At 37.3% G+C, this 17,067-nt stretch overlaps 1 protein-coding gene across 1 annotated transcript in view; it reads left to right on the plus strand.

Moving 5' to 3' along the window:
- The window catches only part of CPS1 (carbamoyl-phosphate synthase 1), a 143,912-nt gene extending 128,220 nt beyond the window's left edge, over positions 1–15,692 (plus strand). The window contains exons 33-38 of the mRNA XM_070458598.1: positions 1,180–1,254; positions 4,041–4,139; positions 11,015–11,074; positions 11,808–11,920; positions 13,734–13,863; positions 14,593–15,692. Of these exons, the coding sequence (XP_070314699.1) occupies positions 1,180–1,254; positions 4,041–4,139; positions 11,015–11,074; positions 11,808–11,920; positions 13,734–13,863; positions 14,593–14,691 (576 nt within the window). The 3' untranslated portion in view covers positions 14,692–15,692. The remainder of the gene's footprint in view (positions 1–1,179; positions 1,255–4,040; positions 4,140–11,014; positions 11,075–11,807; positions 11,921–13,733; positions 13,864–14,592) is intronic.
- The last annotated feature ends 1,375 nt before the right edge of the window (positions 15,693–17,067 follow it).

Genomic DNA, 17,067 nt, shown 5'->3' on the forward strand with positions numbered 1-17,067 from the left:
TCACTTCTTATTTTAGGGTAGCATTTTATTCCTGGATGCTATGACACAACATAAATTGTTAAATTTTCAGTGGGATTATATATACATAGGCTTTTATTGTTGAGACCAGTAAGTAAAAGGACCCCCAAAGTATTTTTCCACTGGAGATTCTGTATACGAATTTCAAACTCACGTTTCTTTATTCTTATACACAGGAATACACACACAAGTATATGCACACATGTGTATGAAACAAGTTCCAACTAGTAACAATACTGATGGATAGATGTGAATTTTTCAAAATGCACTGTCTTCTGGTTTACTTCTTTCCTAGTTATCCTTGTACATGAATCTTGATTTTTTTGTCAAATTACTTCTTCATAGTCAATCTTAATATTGTCCTAGGGAGGTGGGTAGATATCAATGGTTGAGGTAGAGAGAGGCTGGAAGGCAGGGATATAATGTAATAATGACTAAGATGACCCAGTGAAATAACTCCAAGCTAGAATTCCCATAATGACTTAGAGGCATGCCTGAATCAAAGAAGGAATAGTTTAGGCTGGATAAATAGATATATTAAAGAAACAAAAATTTGAGTCTTAGTGAATTGCATTGGTAAAATAAATGGAAAGAAAGCACTCCTATCTATGTTCTAGTTCATATGAAAGTTCTGGGCAAAAGTATTCCAAGCAGAATATTTTTCAAAGCTTTTTAAGAGGTGTCAACAAGAGCTTAATGTCTCAGAAGTCAGCTTGCAGACAGACATTTCTGGCAAGGTGGCTTGTTGTAAGTCCAAATGATCAGAACAAGAAGAAGGTTTCAAAAGACTACCAAGGAAAAAGTGTGTTTGAACTCTGAGTCTGGGGAGACCAATGCCCAGTAGACTTTGTTTGAAATCATTCCAGTAAGAATATGTGTAGGCCAGATTAGAAACATTGGCTTAGACTGGTCACTGGGGCCCTATTTACAGAAATAATTTGCGATTATTTAACCCAATTTTGGGCCAAAAGCTCAAGAAATTCTTGGAACACAGGTTTAAAGCTATTTTTCAAGTCAGATGCTTGGACCAAAGATTTTTTTTTATGTGTCTACCATAGCCTAAATGAATCCTGTGAGAGATGATTCATTAAATATATTTATTCTCCTTTATTCTTGTTATACCCTTCTTTCACATATTTTTCCTACCCGTTATTTTGATAGGCTCCAATGTTTTCCTGGCCCCGGTTGAGAGATGCTGACCCCATTCTGCGATGTGAGATGGCTTCCACTGGAGAGGTAACTAGTTAATGATCCATGAACACTTTCATTAAATCTACTTTGAAGTCTATGATTTTATGATCAGAATATAGTAAAGTAAGTTAGTAAGTAGTAAGCAGGACACTTCTTTTGTGATCAGAATAACTCTGAAATGGCCTGGGAATTTTGAGCTAAGAAAAAAATCCTTGAATTTTGTAGCCCAGAGTCTAAATTCTCACTTATATTTCAACAGTTGACTATAATGCATGTGTGTTTCATTCATTTTTACATTACAAATTGAGAACATCTTTCAAATATTTCTTTAGATGTCTAGGTAAATACCTTCCAGGTCTTTTTATTTTAAGGTTCTCAGGTCTCTCTGTAAAGCATCTCTCATCCCCTCTAATTTGCCTTGCTATTGTGAAATTAGATCATTGAGCTTTTAATAGCAATATGTAGAATGAATGTACGACAGCAAAAAGATAATGGGGCCATAATACGGTGGGATCTGCAGGTATACGCAAAGTCCCAGAACCACTGTTTTTCAAAGCAACTGTAGCTGCCTGGGGATTATCTAAAAACTATAATGAGACTGACCACTGGATGTCCCTCTTCACTTGTGTTGGAGCCTTTGTCAGCTGGAGGTTTCTTTAAGAATGTGAAATGTGTTTCCTGTAGAGAGCTGTCAGATTCCAGAGAGTTCCCTACATGTCAGTGTCAGGACATTGTATGAATCACCTAGCCCTTGACAGACTTACTATACACAACCTTCAGATTCTCATCAGTGCACACCAGAGTGGCAACATCAGACCAGGAGGCATCATTGTTTCCTCTTGGTGTTGAGGAAAACCTGAGAGGGGAAAAGACTTAATTGCAACAAATATGTGATGTTTTATATGGTTGCCTGGTTACAAGAAAATTCTGTGATGAGAAGCCAAGTGAGACAGGAAGGGAGGCAGTGAGGAATAAATGGCTATCTTGTTTGTATTTGGACTGATGATTGCCTTCTCTTAGCATCTTTGCTGCTTCTGTTAATTTAATAGACGGGAAAACCTAACTCGAAGACAAGGGACGTAACATTGAATTTCTCTGGCATTTAAGGAGATCCCCTGATGTTCTTCTTGATCCCATGGTCACTCAGTAGCAGGGCTGTTTTCAGCTAGCCTAGGATTCAGATCAGGGTGAGATCTGCTTTCCTTTATGCTGTTTTCTCTGGTATGGCAAATCTGTTTTCAGCACCTGTGTCCATTCTGCCTCCAGACATACATTATTGGAGTTGTTGAAATACGAACATATGAGAGAATTAGAAATTCAGCCCTCCCCTTCCTCGTATCTGTTTTAGAAGTACAGAGAGATAATTCCTCTTCCATTATTAGAGTCATATTTCCAAATGTCACTTAGTGTGATGTTACAAGTTCTGTTTTATTACTGAAATCAGAATAATAATTCTAGCTCAGTGAAATCTCAGTTATGCTCCAGAGACATTTTCAATGTTAAAATGGCTTGTTGTGGGATTAAATAAAACTTTAGCTTTCCTAATGATGAGGTGGGGATGATAAGTCTTAATCTTTGTGTTCAATTGCGTCTGTCTCTCTGTGACCCATGCACTGGAGCCCACCAGGCTTTCTGTCCATGGGATTTTATAGGTAAGAATACTGGAGTGGTTTCCCATTCCCTTCTCCAGGGAATCTTCCCAACTCAGGGGTTGAATCCACGTTTCTTGCATCTCCTGAATTGGCAGACAGGTTCTTTACCATTAGTATCTCCTTAACGACTTTCTGTGCTTTTTGTAGAAAACTGCTGAAACCTTGTGTTTGTATTTGCACTTATGATGAAATTGCCTAGGTTCTTTCAGTAGGGTTTGGATCCCATTAACTTAGGTTGACATTCCTTAAGTTGGTTAGCCAATACTTGAACACGGAAAATGTTCACTGTGATGTAAAAAGCATCAGGTCCTGGTGGTCCACTGAAAAATCATAGTTATGAGAACTTTCCTTTGACAGTAAAGGAGTCATTTGCTTAAAGAATGAAATTAGCCATCAGTGTTATTTACTGTAATGGTGATTCTGTACCTGTGTCAAATAATGATGTACCCGCAAGGCTTACTTCCATCATGCTCAGATTAACCCCTTATTCTATAGTTAGGGTAGCTAATCAACTTGTAGTTATATTGTAGTGCTATTACCCTACAGGAAGGCTCTGCATATCCCAACACTATATATTAATTTGGATTTTTTCTTTTTTTTTTTTTTTACTTTGGGCTGTAGTATTGAGAACTGATAGCAAGGTACATTGCCTCATTTTATGAAGGTAATAATAACGAACAAGTTCCTTTGAGATTTTCACAGATTTACTGAATTTCTCAGAAGGCTTTCCTATTTGTATGAAATAACTCCTAACCAATTGATTAGCAGTTATGCATTTGTGCTACTGACCCATGAATTCATGCATTATTGCATAGTATACATGACATCTACTATTATTTAAACATTAAGTCGTATTAACATTTGGCAGCTCACTGTATTATGGGCCAGAAGCTGTAATTTGTATCCAAATATCTCACAGTAGAATCCAGTTATGTTGCTCCATGGAGTGTTGTTGGATGGAGAAAGAATTGCTTATTCATTCATTATGTTTAATTAAAAACATAAGATACATCTGCCCTAGCCAGACTTTTAATCCCTAGATTCAGATTGCATGGTCTTTGGGCAACTCAATAAAATCTAGATAGGAATCTATGACTTCATTTGTGGGGTTTTTTTTGGTAGGGTTGGGTGACTGTCATTTGCTTCCTTTTACTTTATTTTTTCATTTCTTCTAAACAGGTGGCTTGCTTTGGTGAAGGTATTCATACAGCTTTCCTAAAAGCAATGCTTTCCACAGGATTTAAGATACCCCAGAAAGGCATCCTGATTGGAATTCAGGTAGGTGGTGTGGGGTTGTGTGCATGACAGTGGACATGTGCTGGGAGCTGGTTAGAGGAAGTGACCTTAATGGTGCTAGAGAAGAGGGGAAATATTTTTAAAATTCCACTAAAAAGCCAGGATATTTGAGAAATAATAGACACTTTTTCTCTGTATGCTCCTTGAATTTTTGCCTTTTTCTGTTGTAGCAGCCAATACAAATAAGTAAATAAACAAAAAAGAAAGAAAGAAAGAAAGCTCTAGTGAAGGATGTTTATTCTGAGTGGCATTTAGGGTACCTTTAAAAGGACTCTGTCCTTTCCCTTGGTTACATCTTTCCTACCTGGCTTGCTCTCAGAACTATCTCCTTAGCCTCTGAATATAAAATTTTCATAGTTGGTCTCATGGCTTCTTTCTGTGTCTGTGTCTAGCATTTTCTGTTAACTTTCCCCTTTGCCAGCTCATTCATGGCTATCCACTCTCCCATTTAAAACTATCGTCTTTAAATCTTTATCCTCAGCCATCCTCTGTTTCCAGCAGTTTGCTGAATACCTCCATCTGGATGTCTCAAAACCAACATATCCCAAACTGAAGTGAATATTACCCCCTCCAAGCCTCTGTTCCTGCCTTCATTACATTCATTCATTCACATTTCAGTTTCTACTAAATATCAAATATTCAGAGTTGAAGAAGACATGGGCATTATTTGAGAAATGTTCTTAACGTAATTAAAAGTTCTCCATGACTGAAAGTTCTTAAAGGGCAGTGGCCTAATGGTCTTACGAAAGTCAGCCCATCCCACAGTGTACTGTGAAGGTTCTTGAAATATTATTACTTGGTAAACCTTCTACGTCAAATCAGAGTGTAGTAATTGTAAGTGAATATCTTCATACGATGAAAAAGACATCATTGGTTTATTATTGCAAGTCAAATGTAAATCTTAGGGCAAAATGGGAGCCAGGAAACTTTTATTACTCTTTGGAATAATTATTGCAAGAATATAAAAACTGTTTATAAATTTTCTAAAAAATAATAGATGTTTCTCAACTGATCATTCACTTTTATTGGAGATTAGCAATCCCTGGGCCTATAAAAACAATAGATGGTCTTATCTATCACCCCTGCCATACTTTCAATCAAAACCCTGCACTTTTCTGTACACATCAATAAAATTATAATTAGAATAATACCAGATATTTTCAAGTAGTGGGTTATTACTATAGATGCTGTTGCATTAGGGTGCCTTAGTGTCAGCAAATTAGATTCTGGGGACTGGATGGGTGGCTTTGGAGAAGTTTCTGCAAAGAGTAACTTGGGATTCTGCCTCATGAAGGTGCCAGAAGGGCAATGGAGAACCGTTAGAACAGAGGCTAACAAGATGACTCACAATTGTGAAGCTTAATGGCAGTTTAGAGACACCTCACACCATATGAGAGACTCATCACGTTATAATGGGTATTAAGTATTATTAAGTCACAAGTATGAGAGTATTTGTCCAGCTTCCAGTTATGGCTTAAAGTTTAATGTGAGACCTGGGGGCATTCAGAGGAGACCATGCCCTTAGTCCCCATCCTCACAACTAATCATAACAGTGCTAACATTTTAAAATACCACTTTAAGAAGGCAGTGATGTATAAAATTGTGCCTTGTTTGGTTCCAGTGCTGCAGGGAAATGTAAAGCAAAAATTAATTTGATCCCTATGAAGTACTATTATGATTTTGGCAACAGTGAACAGAATTTTTGCTTTGTAGGGGAAGAAGGAAGTTCATAGGGAAAAAAGAAGGCTTCTAAAAGCAATGTTCTACCTTTCAGTTTATTCTTTTTAAAATAAGTCAATGTTCTAGTAGCTACATGAATTTTTGCAAAGAACTTTCTTCCTGTGCATGTGTGCATAACATCAGGAATTTAAATCTATATGTATTTTAATTACAGAGCTTAAAAGTATATTCAAGGAAACATTTAATAAACTGACATTTAATAAAATACTTGCAGCTGTGGTAAAATTAATCAAGATTCTAAATCTCTAGAGATAAGTAAGAACCATTTTCTAACCTACTTTACATGGGAAGCAAAGAAAAGCTGCCATCACCAATAGTCAATGTATAATCTCTTCACTATATGGAAGATTTTAATTTGTAGTGATTTTTTTTTAATGTATAGTCATAAATTTGACTGAACAATACAATAGAATGTGCTAATCAGAGTTAATAGGTAAAACTCACTGGGCATCTTAGTTAGAATGGGGAAAACCTAAACTTTATAGTAACTGTGAATAAAGTAATTAAAATCTATATTTCAGGATACACTGTACTTAAAAAATCAGCTTACTTAACACAATTTCACTTAGCCAGAAGAATTCATATAAACTCATTCAAAAGACCTTTTCTCTTCATCACCCCATCCTGAGGCAGCTGCTGCTATGAGTAAAGGATTTAATTGAAGATACCTTAACTAAATTTTCACAACAGGTTGCAAGAGAAAACTAGGGGGAAAAGAGAACTATGGAGGAAAGGCAAAAGTGACTCTGATACAGGAAAAATTTTTTCTTATTGTTGGTTGTTTAACACATATTTTAAGTAGCAGTTTATCACTAGCAAGTATCAACCACTTTTCAATATTTAATAAATAGATTGTGTGTGTGTATGTGCATGTGAGTGTATATACACGCTTGTTGGTTATATTTATTTTCCTAATTTTTCTTTCTCTTCTCTTTCTTATCCTACTCTTTCATGCATATAGACTGTTTCTGTCCATTCACTATTAATCTTATGGCCAAATTACCTGGGAAATTTGAAATATTTTGATAACATCAATCTTGCATACCTAGGACTTAGGGGGAAAAAAAATCAAGATTTAAGTTTTATCAAAGGATTCTTGTCAACCTAACTATTACAGGCACTGTGTGTCTCCCGAGAGCCTTTTTAAGCATAGATCCTGATATAAGAAAGGCATGATGTAGGTTTATGTGGCAAAAAAATCATCTTTGATTTTCCTACAATATTTCCAACTTCTTTTCATCCCATCAGGATTTATTTTTAGTTTTCATGAGTGGGCAATCTGCCTTGTCTTGAAGTTTTCTGGAACACTCTTCAACAATACATGATTTACTCTAGAGCAGATCAAGAGCCCTTGCTATTTTCCCCCTCTGATTGGGCTATTCAGTGATGCTCATAGAGAGCCCCCATCCTGACATCTGTGCTTCAGCATGGCTCAGAAACACAAAGCAAGCATTTTATTTGAAAAAGACAACTCCAAGTGACATGAATAACCTTTTATCTTCTATACAGAATCATTATGAACAACCATAGAGTTGTCAATCCTGACATCCCTGTAGAGTCCACAGACATCACACCATCTTAACTTGGCTTTCGGTTCTGTAGCCAGAATTTGGATTAATGTGAAATGATAATTGGAGGATATATATATATATATATATATATATTTATTTTTTTCACTTTTAATGGACTTTCTTTCTTACAAATGTTTTCCAGGAAATAAATCAGCTTGTACTTTTCACCTTTAGTAACAAATGGTTTCTTACCCAGGTATTTTCATTCAGCTATTAAATCTGGGGCTACTCAGATGCAAGCTGACAGCTGTAATTTCTTTTTGTAGAGAGGCTATTTTATGTGTCACAAGTGTTCAATACATGTTTGATAGAAGTTTATAATGTGACTATGAAAGCCAACACCCCAGACCAGAAGGCAGAGTAGTTCCCTGGCTGGAAACTGCCAATACTGTCATGTCGAATATTTATCTTTTCCACTTGGGGGACAGCACTGAAACAGCTCCATAATGAGGTTCTGACTGGTGTCTGCAGGTCTTAGAGGACTTGCTGACTTATTTTACTTTAAAATGGCAAAGAAAAAAAATTATAGTCTAGTACTCCTCCCTCAACCTTACTATAGTGTCTTTGGCCAAGGTTAATGCATCTTCACCTTGAATTACAGAATGATGAAGGGTAGTCCTCTTATCCCCTCTTTCTTCCTATTCCTAAACTTAAATGTGCATCGGAATCACCGGAGGGTTTGTTAAACTGTAGATCCCTGGGACCCACTCGCAGAGTTCCTGATGCTATAGATCTAGGGGTCAGGCCCAAGTTTTCATCATTTAAGCAAATTCCCAGGTGATGCTGATTCTCTGGAGGCCACGTCTTGAGAACTATTATACCTGTGAAATGGTATTTTAGAAAATCTAAGCAATGTTATGTTATCACATGGCCATATATTATTCGTGACTTTTTGCTGGGGGGAATGTAAGAGATTGAGAATAGAGGAAGAGATTGAGATTGACAAATGTATCAACAGGTCAACAAGTGTTTGTTGGTTACCTTTATGGTGAGCTTCCAGTGTGCTTTGATGCTTCCTTGTTCTGTTGTGTGTTTAGCAGAGGTTCACAAGGTAATGTTCCATTTTAGGTGTGCTTGATGAAATTCAGAGGTTTACTTAGAATATTTCACATGTATTTGCTATATTTCAAGAAGTCTAAAACACAAAGAAAACCTAAAATGCCATTTAATTCAGTCCCTTGCTTTCTAAGCAGAATCAAATGAGTAAAAGATTGTCCTAATCTCCTGCCTAATCTATTCTTAAAGAGACTGCCACAAAACTCATTAAATTACCTTAATGTCTTGAGTTACTCTCTGATTTTATACTGATTTAATTTTATATCTAGCCATGAACTTCTTGCATCTAAACCCATTTCTTCCTGTTGGATCCTAAGTGCGAATGAAAAGCTACTGCCTTGGGCATGGTTACAATTTGTGTTCTAGAAGGTTGTCATGAATAACCTCTGAGCCTGCTTTAGCTGAGATTCATCCTGTTGCATTTATCTTTTCTATTTGCCAATAGTTTCCTCTCATAAAACTGCAGTTCTGGGATTGAGAGGGTCAGATTCTGAAAGAATTTTATATTTGAACATTGTCTTGGGGTCTCTACCTAGGATTTAGATCTTTTCTCAAAAAGCCTCTACAAGTAAGTATTAGGAAGTTTTGTGAGCTGAACATTATCAAAATTATGCAAGGATCTGGATGTTTTATCACAATTCTTAGTTTCTCTGAAACTGAAATAAGATCATATCCATGACTTTTCTTAACCATTACTAATTTAATTTCTAATAGATTATAAAATATTTTCTAAAGTAACCAAATTATATTATGTTTATAAACTTTTGTAAACAGTTCAAAAAAGGTGAAAAAAATTCTCATTTGAGGCAGAATGGATATGTTTTTAACTTCGTACAATTCTGTATATTCTGTTTAGCCAGATTACTCAGATATTCATGTTAATGGGGTCAAGGTCAGAAGGTGACGATTGGGTAGGCTACTGAGCTTGTTTTCTTCCATCCTGATCACTGTATTGCAAATATGTGCTTTTGGCCACAGGAAGAAAGTGTGTTCAGAATTAAGGAACCCTGATGGCGACAGACAGTCCAGGAAAGGCAGGATGCAGAAATTGAACGAGTCTAGCTGGGGTTTTCAGAAGAGCACACAATTCTAAGAAAATATCTACAGCGAGATTGAATGTTAAGGAGCCTGGTGGGAAGGAAAACATACGTGAGGATGATACTGGTTTGTGTTCTAAGTGTCACAGCCAGTAGAGGAACCCAGGCTTAGGAGCTAGAGTGCAGGGACAGGAATATAGCCTCTTTGAGGCTGAAAAAACAGTTATTTTAATAATAACAAGATTTAATGATAACTATTAATGAGCCAAATTGGCGGCTTCCCAGGTGGCTCAGTGGTAAATAATCCATCCGCCAATGCAGGAAATGTGGGTTCCATCGATCCGTGAGTTGGGAAGATCCTCCTGGAGGAGGAAATGGCAATTTGCTCCAGTATTCTTGCCTGGGGCATCCCATGGACAGAGAGGCCTGGAGGCTACATTCCATGGGTTTGCAAAGAATTGGACACAACTGAGCAATCGAGCAGGATCACTGTACTGACACAGAGGACTTCCCTCATTGAATACTCACAGGGACCCTATGACATTTTCTTGTTGTTCAGTTGCTCAGTTGTGTCTGACTCTTTGTAACCCCATGAACTGCAGTGTGCTGGGCTTCCCTGTCCTTCACTATCTCCAAGAGTTTACTCAGACTCATGTCCATTGAGTTGAAGATGCCATCCAACCATCTCATCCTCTGTACCATTATTCTTATTTAACAGTTGAGGAAAGTGTATCACAGAGAGGTTGAGTAATTGGTCAAGGTCACACAATTTATTGTGGACCATCAAGAAGCAGATACACTAATATCGGGGTCACTGTTTTATAAATGAGGAAATGGAGGCTCAAAGACGTTGACTTTTCATACAAACGTGCGGTGAAGACAGAGTGAAATGCAGCTTAGCGACTCCAGAGTCCATTCTTTCACTCTTTGCTTCAGAGTAAATGCCCAACTGAGTTCCAAATGATTGACTTGTAGAGAACTTTGCATGAATTGCTAGGTCAAGGCCTAGGAATTGAAGTGCAGTCCAAACTTAGAATTCAGCAATTTGAACAGGTTGAAAGGCAGAACATCCAAAAAGGCTGATGTGGCATTGAACACCTCATAGGGATGACTTTAAATTCTCTCTAACCAGGAAAACGATCCATCCAGAAGTAAGTCCAGAGGTAAATCTGACGCTGTACTCAGACACTCAATAGATTGAATGATGAGTGAAGGAATTTTAGGTGTAAAATGTAAGACAGTAGAAAGCAAGACAATGTGGATGGAATTTCATCTATATGAGAATATAAGAGTTTATAATCGCTCTAGGAGGATGAAACCTGTCATCTTTGAATATAAAGCATGAGGCAACACATGACATTTCCTTTTGTGACATGACATAATGCTGTATTGCATGACTAAATTAATAATGTGTATCTAGGAAGTGAATTTTGTTAAATTCCTTTAATTTCAGCAATCATTCCGTCCACAATTCCTTGGTGTGGCTGAACAATTACACAATGAAGGCTTCAAGGTATGTGATATTATTTTTCTTAATTTTTTTCTGTCAGCAATCTATCCACAAAAAAGAATATTGAAGAATGTTGGGGAGTAAAATCATGCAAGATATGACCTCTCCATATGAAAACTATGACTAACTTGATAGTTTCAAAGCTTCAATGAAATAAACTAATTAGAAAGACTAGTTTTAAGTTTTAACACAATTACCACAAACTTACTAAATTTGCTGGCTAAAAACCTAGAGAGTTTTCCTAACACAGAACTGGGATAAAGTTTCAATGCATTTCCATATATTTTCCCTTTTTCCTTTTCCTGTTTCCGTATGAAGTCATAGTTTCCAACAGTTACAGGCGAAACTTCTTTGCCATGAATATCTGCACACAAAGCCTGGTTCTGTAAAACAGAATGAGTCCCAAGGCTCAGGGTGGGCCTGTGGTCATGAGTCTTTATTGGTCTGATAACTGAATTTTCAGCCACCAATAACTCTTTCTTTTTCTCTCCTACAAAAGCAGTTACAGTTGAGGTTATTAATTTTTGTCGTATTGCAAATATTTTAAAAATATTTAAAATGCCTATAACTCTAGATTCTGTCTTAATCTCTATTTCTGACATCATTTTGCATCTCATATTCACCATTTTTTCCTGTTCTATGTTTTAAATGACTCATGTGTCCTAATGGGTCCCTTTGATCCATGAAAGCTTTTCCTTGATACAGTAACTGACATTTTAAAAAATTTTAAATGCAGCTCTTTGCCACGGAAGCCACATCAGACTGGCTCAATGCCAACAATGTACCTGCTACCCCAGTGGCATGGCCATCTCAAGAAGGACAGAATCCCAGCCTCTCACCCATCAGAAAGTAAGAACTGGGCAGGTTATTCTGAGATAACAAAATAGATGGAGAACTAGCTTTGGGAACTAGTATGATATAAATATGAGGTTTGCCAGGTGGCTCAGGGGCAAAGATTCCACCTGCCAGTGCAAGAGGCCTATCCCTGGGTCAGGAAGATCCCTTGGAAGAGGAAACGGCAACCCAATCCAGTATTCTTGCCTGGAAAATCCCGTGGACAGAGGAGCCTGGTGGGCTACAGTGAATGGGGTCACAAAGAGTCAGATGCGACTGAGCAACTGAGTATGCACACACGCATGATATAAATATATCACGTTACCCTATTGTAAGTCTTCTAAAAGTCTTTTTATTTAGCCAATTTAAAATGAGGAAATTTGTGCCTGATTGTAAAGCTCCTTTCTCATGAAATTTGCTGTTATTGTAAAACACATAATGCCATATATGTACATGGTGTTATGTAGCATCTTTCAAAATATTTCCAAGTAAATGTCCATTCCTTTGACGATCAGCAAACAAGATCTCAGTGATGAGAGTCATGGGCCCAAAGAAAGTAATGCAGCACTTTGTGTTTTATGTCAGCTTGCATTGTGAATATATGTGTATATCAAGTGTAAGATTAGCCGGCTGCATTTCACTGAGGTTGTGCATCAATGAAACAGTCAATTTATTGAGAACTTGCTACTTGAAGGGCACCATGGGGTGAGATATGGTAATGTCACCTATTAGATTACCTGATTTGCCATTCTTTGATTAGGTTGGATGTTATGCCTTAGGCTATTTTTTCATTAGGTTTTGTAAGACATTTATTTCAGCACACTACCTGAGCCTTCAGGAACACTGATACATTAACACATACAGAACTATGTGGTGTAGGTACATAGGAGATAATTCTCAGTTGCTCCAGGATGTTACAGCTTACTGAACGGCTAAGTCATAACTAACAAACAGTATATGATATACTATCTGTTAGGGCTCTTAAGAAAGTAACCTACAAATCATTATCAAATTAATAAAAGAAGGCAAATTATTCCAATGATGCTAGAAGCCTTTCTTTATTGTCATGGTTTAGTCGATCAGTTGCGTCCGACTCTTTGTGACCCCATGGACTGTAGCCCACCAGGCTCCTCTGTCCATGGAATTTTCCAGGCAGGAATACTGGAGTGGGTTGCTATTTCCTTCTCTAGGGGATCTTCCCGACCCAGGGATCAAACCTGCATGTCTTGTGTCTCCTGCATTGGCAGGTGGTTCTTTACTACTGAGCCTCTAGGGAAGTCCAGAGGCCCTTCTAAGGGCTTTGTAAAACAAGAATTAGTACTGCTTCCTGCTTTTGACATTTAAATATCCCCTAATGTTTATCACAGCCCAGCAACAGAATGTGGAGTGGTTTAATTCAAAATCAGGCAACCTGTATTTCATAACATCAGCTGAGGCACTGGGCAGCAGTTGATCTGAAGTGGGTGTGAGGGGTGGGGAGTGGAATGGCCTTCAATGCTGGAAGAACCACCTCCTTGTAAAATAAATAACTGTCTCTCAAGTTACCAATTCTTGCTATCAGTAGCATTTTAAAGATAAAACGTATATTTCCATTTGATTAGTTAGACATTCAACAGCATTCTCTCAAGAACACAATAAAAATATTATAGTCCCTGAATGTGTATAGTTTGAACATCTACTTAGGAATAAAGAAGGGCAGGTGTCGGTCAATGCAGTATTCCATTGACTTAAATGGTTTTGAGAGTAATTTATGTTAGTAGTTTGAAAACTAATTATAAAATATACATTGTCACCTGCAAGCTTGTATTTATTTTGTTTATTTCTCCAGATTGATTAGAGATGGCAGCATTGACCTGGTGATTAACCTCCCCAATAACAACACTAAATTTGTCCACGATAATTATGTGATTCGGAGGACAGCTGTTGACAGTGGAATTGCTCTCCTCACTAATTTCCAGGTATGTTCTTTTCCTGAAACATAGTCCACACGAGGGTTTTTATTTCTGTGCCTCTCTTAAGAGTACGCATCTCTCTTCTCTCTTTCTTGTAACTTTCAGAAAGCAGAAGAATTTCTGAATAGAATCTAAATTAATGGTCTAGTATGGCAGGTCATGGCCTGAGACAGTTGGTGATCAAGGAGTTGAGATAACCAGAAGCCATGGATAACCGTGGTTCTCTCATTACACATACAAATATTCTCTAAATAAAGTGTGGTGTGGCATGTAATAAAGATATGCAATTTTATTCCATTGTGTCTAAATGAAAGGCACCGCATAAAAGCAACAGGTTAATGGTAACTGGAAATACAGGTATAGTTCAAGCACTTGTCCAGTCCACAGGAAATGATTACCAAAGTCATCTTCTCTTCTACTTGAACATGACCCAGCAAATTTATCACATGGAAAACTGTTTATCAAGACCCTATAAATTTCTGGCCATTTCCTGCCCCCCCATCCGCCCCCCCCCGCCCCGAGTCAGTTTTAATTTCTGTGAATGGTGGGAAATAAGCTTATTCATGTTGAGGTCTGAGATATAGGAGAAAGTCCCCATTAAATAAAAATATTTGTGTCTTTCATCCCATGCCCCTTTGAAAATCAGGAACAGACTGTGACTTTTTGCTCCTGCTTCATTGAACATTCACTTTCATTTCCTGTGTGTTGCTAAGATTTCTACCCTCATATTTTCAGGTGACCAAACTTTTTGCTGAAGCTGTGAAGAAAGCTCGCAATGTGGACTCCAAGAGTCTCTTCCACTACAGGCAGTACAGTGCTGGGAAAGAACTATAGAGAAATAGAGACACCCTGTCTCCATTCTTAAATCAACCTAAGCCACTTTTTATCTAAAGGAACTGATTTGCAGCTTTCTTTCCTAGAGACAAATATTGATATCAAACTTTATTTCAGTGTACTTAGGTATGCCTTAATAGTCTTTTCTTTCACAATTAAATTGTTGTCAGTCACCTTTTATAGAGAATCCTCCCTAAGTAACTGTTCTTCATGAGAGCCTTCACTTATTAATACCTTATTTTTGGTGGGCCAAGTTTATCTATGTGCTTCTTTGCAGGTAACATTGTATAGTGATGATTAATGATGATCAAGGTAGAAAAAGTTGCTGCCCTGTCTTCTGAACTCTTTCTATATATCCTTTACAGATACTATAGTCATTTTTAAACAGCATCTGCCATACTCAGGACACTTTCATATAACAAGGCAGAATACTCTAAAAATGGCTCAAATGAAATATGGATTTAATTTATGAGCTCCTCCATCATGATGTTTATGTATTGTTTCTTTTCAATAATCATTCTCTCTGGCTTATATAGGAATATAATCATCCCCTCACACAGAGCTGAAATTGAGAAGTGTAACAGAGGTCTTTAAAGTATGGATTTCTTAAAAGGATACTGGTTTGCAATTTTGTGTTTTGTAGTATGTCAGCAGATGGTGGATACCACTGAGGTTTTATTCTTGTTTCTCTTTGGATTTTTAACCTGAGCCAAGTGAAATCTTCAGATTTATGCCATCTCTGCCATCCCCCTCCTTTCTGCCCACTTTGGAATAACTTGGAAGTTATGTTTATTCCCTTCAGAGTACAGATTCTGTTCATCTACTGAGTCCCCTGATGCAATGTTAAGTTTTACACATTTTAAGCACAAAGTCCTTATTCCTTCTCCATACAAGAAAAGTCCTCCCTACAGGGCAGCCTTTGTCACTTTTAAACTTTTCGTGTTATTACAAGTGCTCTAATTGTGAACTTTTAAATAAAATAGCATTGAGAGATAAGACAATGGTATCCTTGCATTTATTTATTCATTTATCTTTACATTGATCCACAAAATCTGTTCATTTCTCTGATGCAACAGGGCTTGGTGCCAGGATTATATCTTTATTATTCTTTTTTCCACACAAAGTCCTATATGGTATGAGCAAATTAATATTAAAAATAATGAAGCTTAAGCTGTTAATTTATCTTTTCTTCCTCCTCCCATCCCTTGCTTATAAATCTCATTAAAAATTCATTCTCTTGTTAACTGATAATATTCTATCTTTGATCTGCATCCTTTCTTCTTTTAGTATTTATGTGGCTGCATTGGGTCTTAGTTGCAACATGCAGAATCTTCCTCGTGTCATGCGGGATCTTCTGTTGCAGTGCGCAGATTCTCTAGTTAGGGCACGTGGGCTCCAAGTTGTGGGAGCTTCAGTAGTTGTGGTGCATTGGCTTAGACGCTTCATAGCATATGGGACTTAGTTTCCCTTCCAGGGATCAAATCCACGTCCCCTGCATTGACAGGCAGATTCTTAACCCCTGGACCAGCACGACGTGCCCAGATTCTTTCAAATATATAGCTAAAATCACATGCTGACCAAAGATTTCCACACATATATAATAACTTAAGCTTAAAAAAATGTCGTGTGTAACACAGAGAAAAGTATTTGAAGGCAGTCAGAGGCTGATCCATATTGTCTAATAGACAGTATCAAGGGCCATGGTGATAGCATAGCTAGCCTAGAAATACCACCTAAGACATGGCTTTGTAAAGTTTCTAAGATAATGAGGGCAGCATGACTTTTATCCCTTCCCTTGATGTAGATCTGCACAAAATCTTTCAGAGTTGATTTTATCTTATTTCCCTCTTTTTATGGCCTCAGTTGAGACCTTCATTACTTCTTCCTCACAAGATCATGACAATGCACTCCCTGATCATCCATTCATTTGCCTGAAAATATTTAATGAGTTTCTGAAAGTTTTAGTGTATAACATACTATGATCCCTCCTATACTGACTAGTCTAGTACTTTTCTGATGCTGTATTACTTTGCACCATTGCATCATGAGCACCAACATAATAAGTAACTATTGGTAACATTATGGAGTACCTGCTATTCCTCAGGTAGTTCTAAGTGCTTTATATGAGTTAACCCATTTAATCCTCAAAATATCCCTATGAGTAGGTGCTGTCATCTCCACATTACAAATAAAGAAACTCAAGTACCAGAAGTCAAGTAACATGCCCAGAGTCACAAAAAAATGCAGTTTCATTTTTTTTATATCTTGTATTTTGATGAAGACAGATATGTAAAAGAATTCATTTCTTATAGTGAAGAAAATACTTTCCTGCAGAGATCGGGGAAATACTTTTCCGGGGAGATGGCCTGTCTCGTA

Source organism: Odocoileus virginianus, chromosome 30, assembly GCF_023699985.2.
Source record: "Odocoileus virginianus isolate 20LAN1187 ecotype Illinois chromosome 30, Ovbor_1.2, whole genome shotgun sequence".
NCBI lineage: Eukaryota > Metazoa > Chordata > Mammalia > Artiodactyla > Cervidae > Odocoileus > Odocoileus virginianus.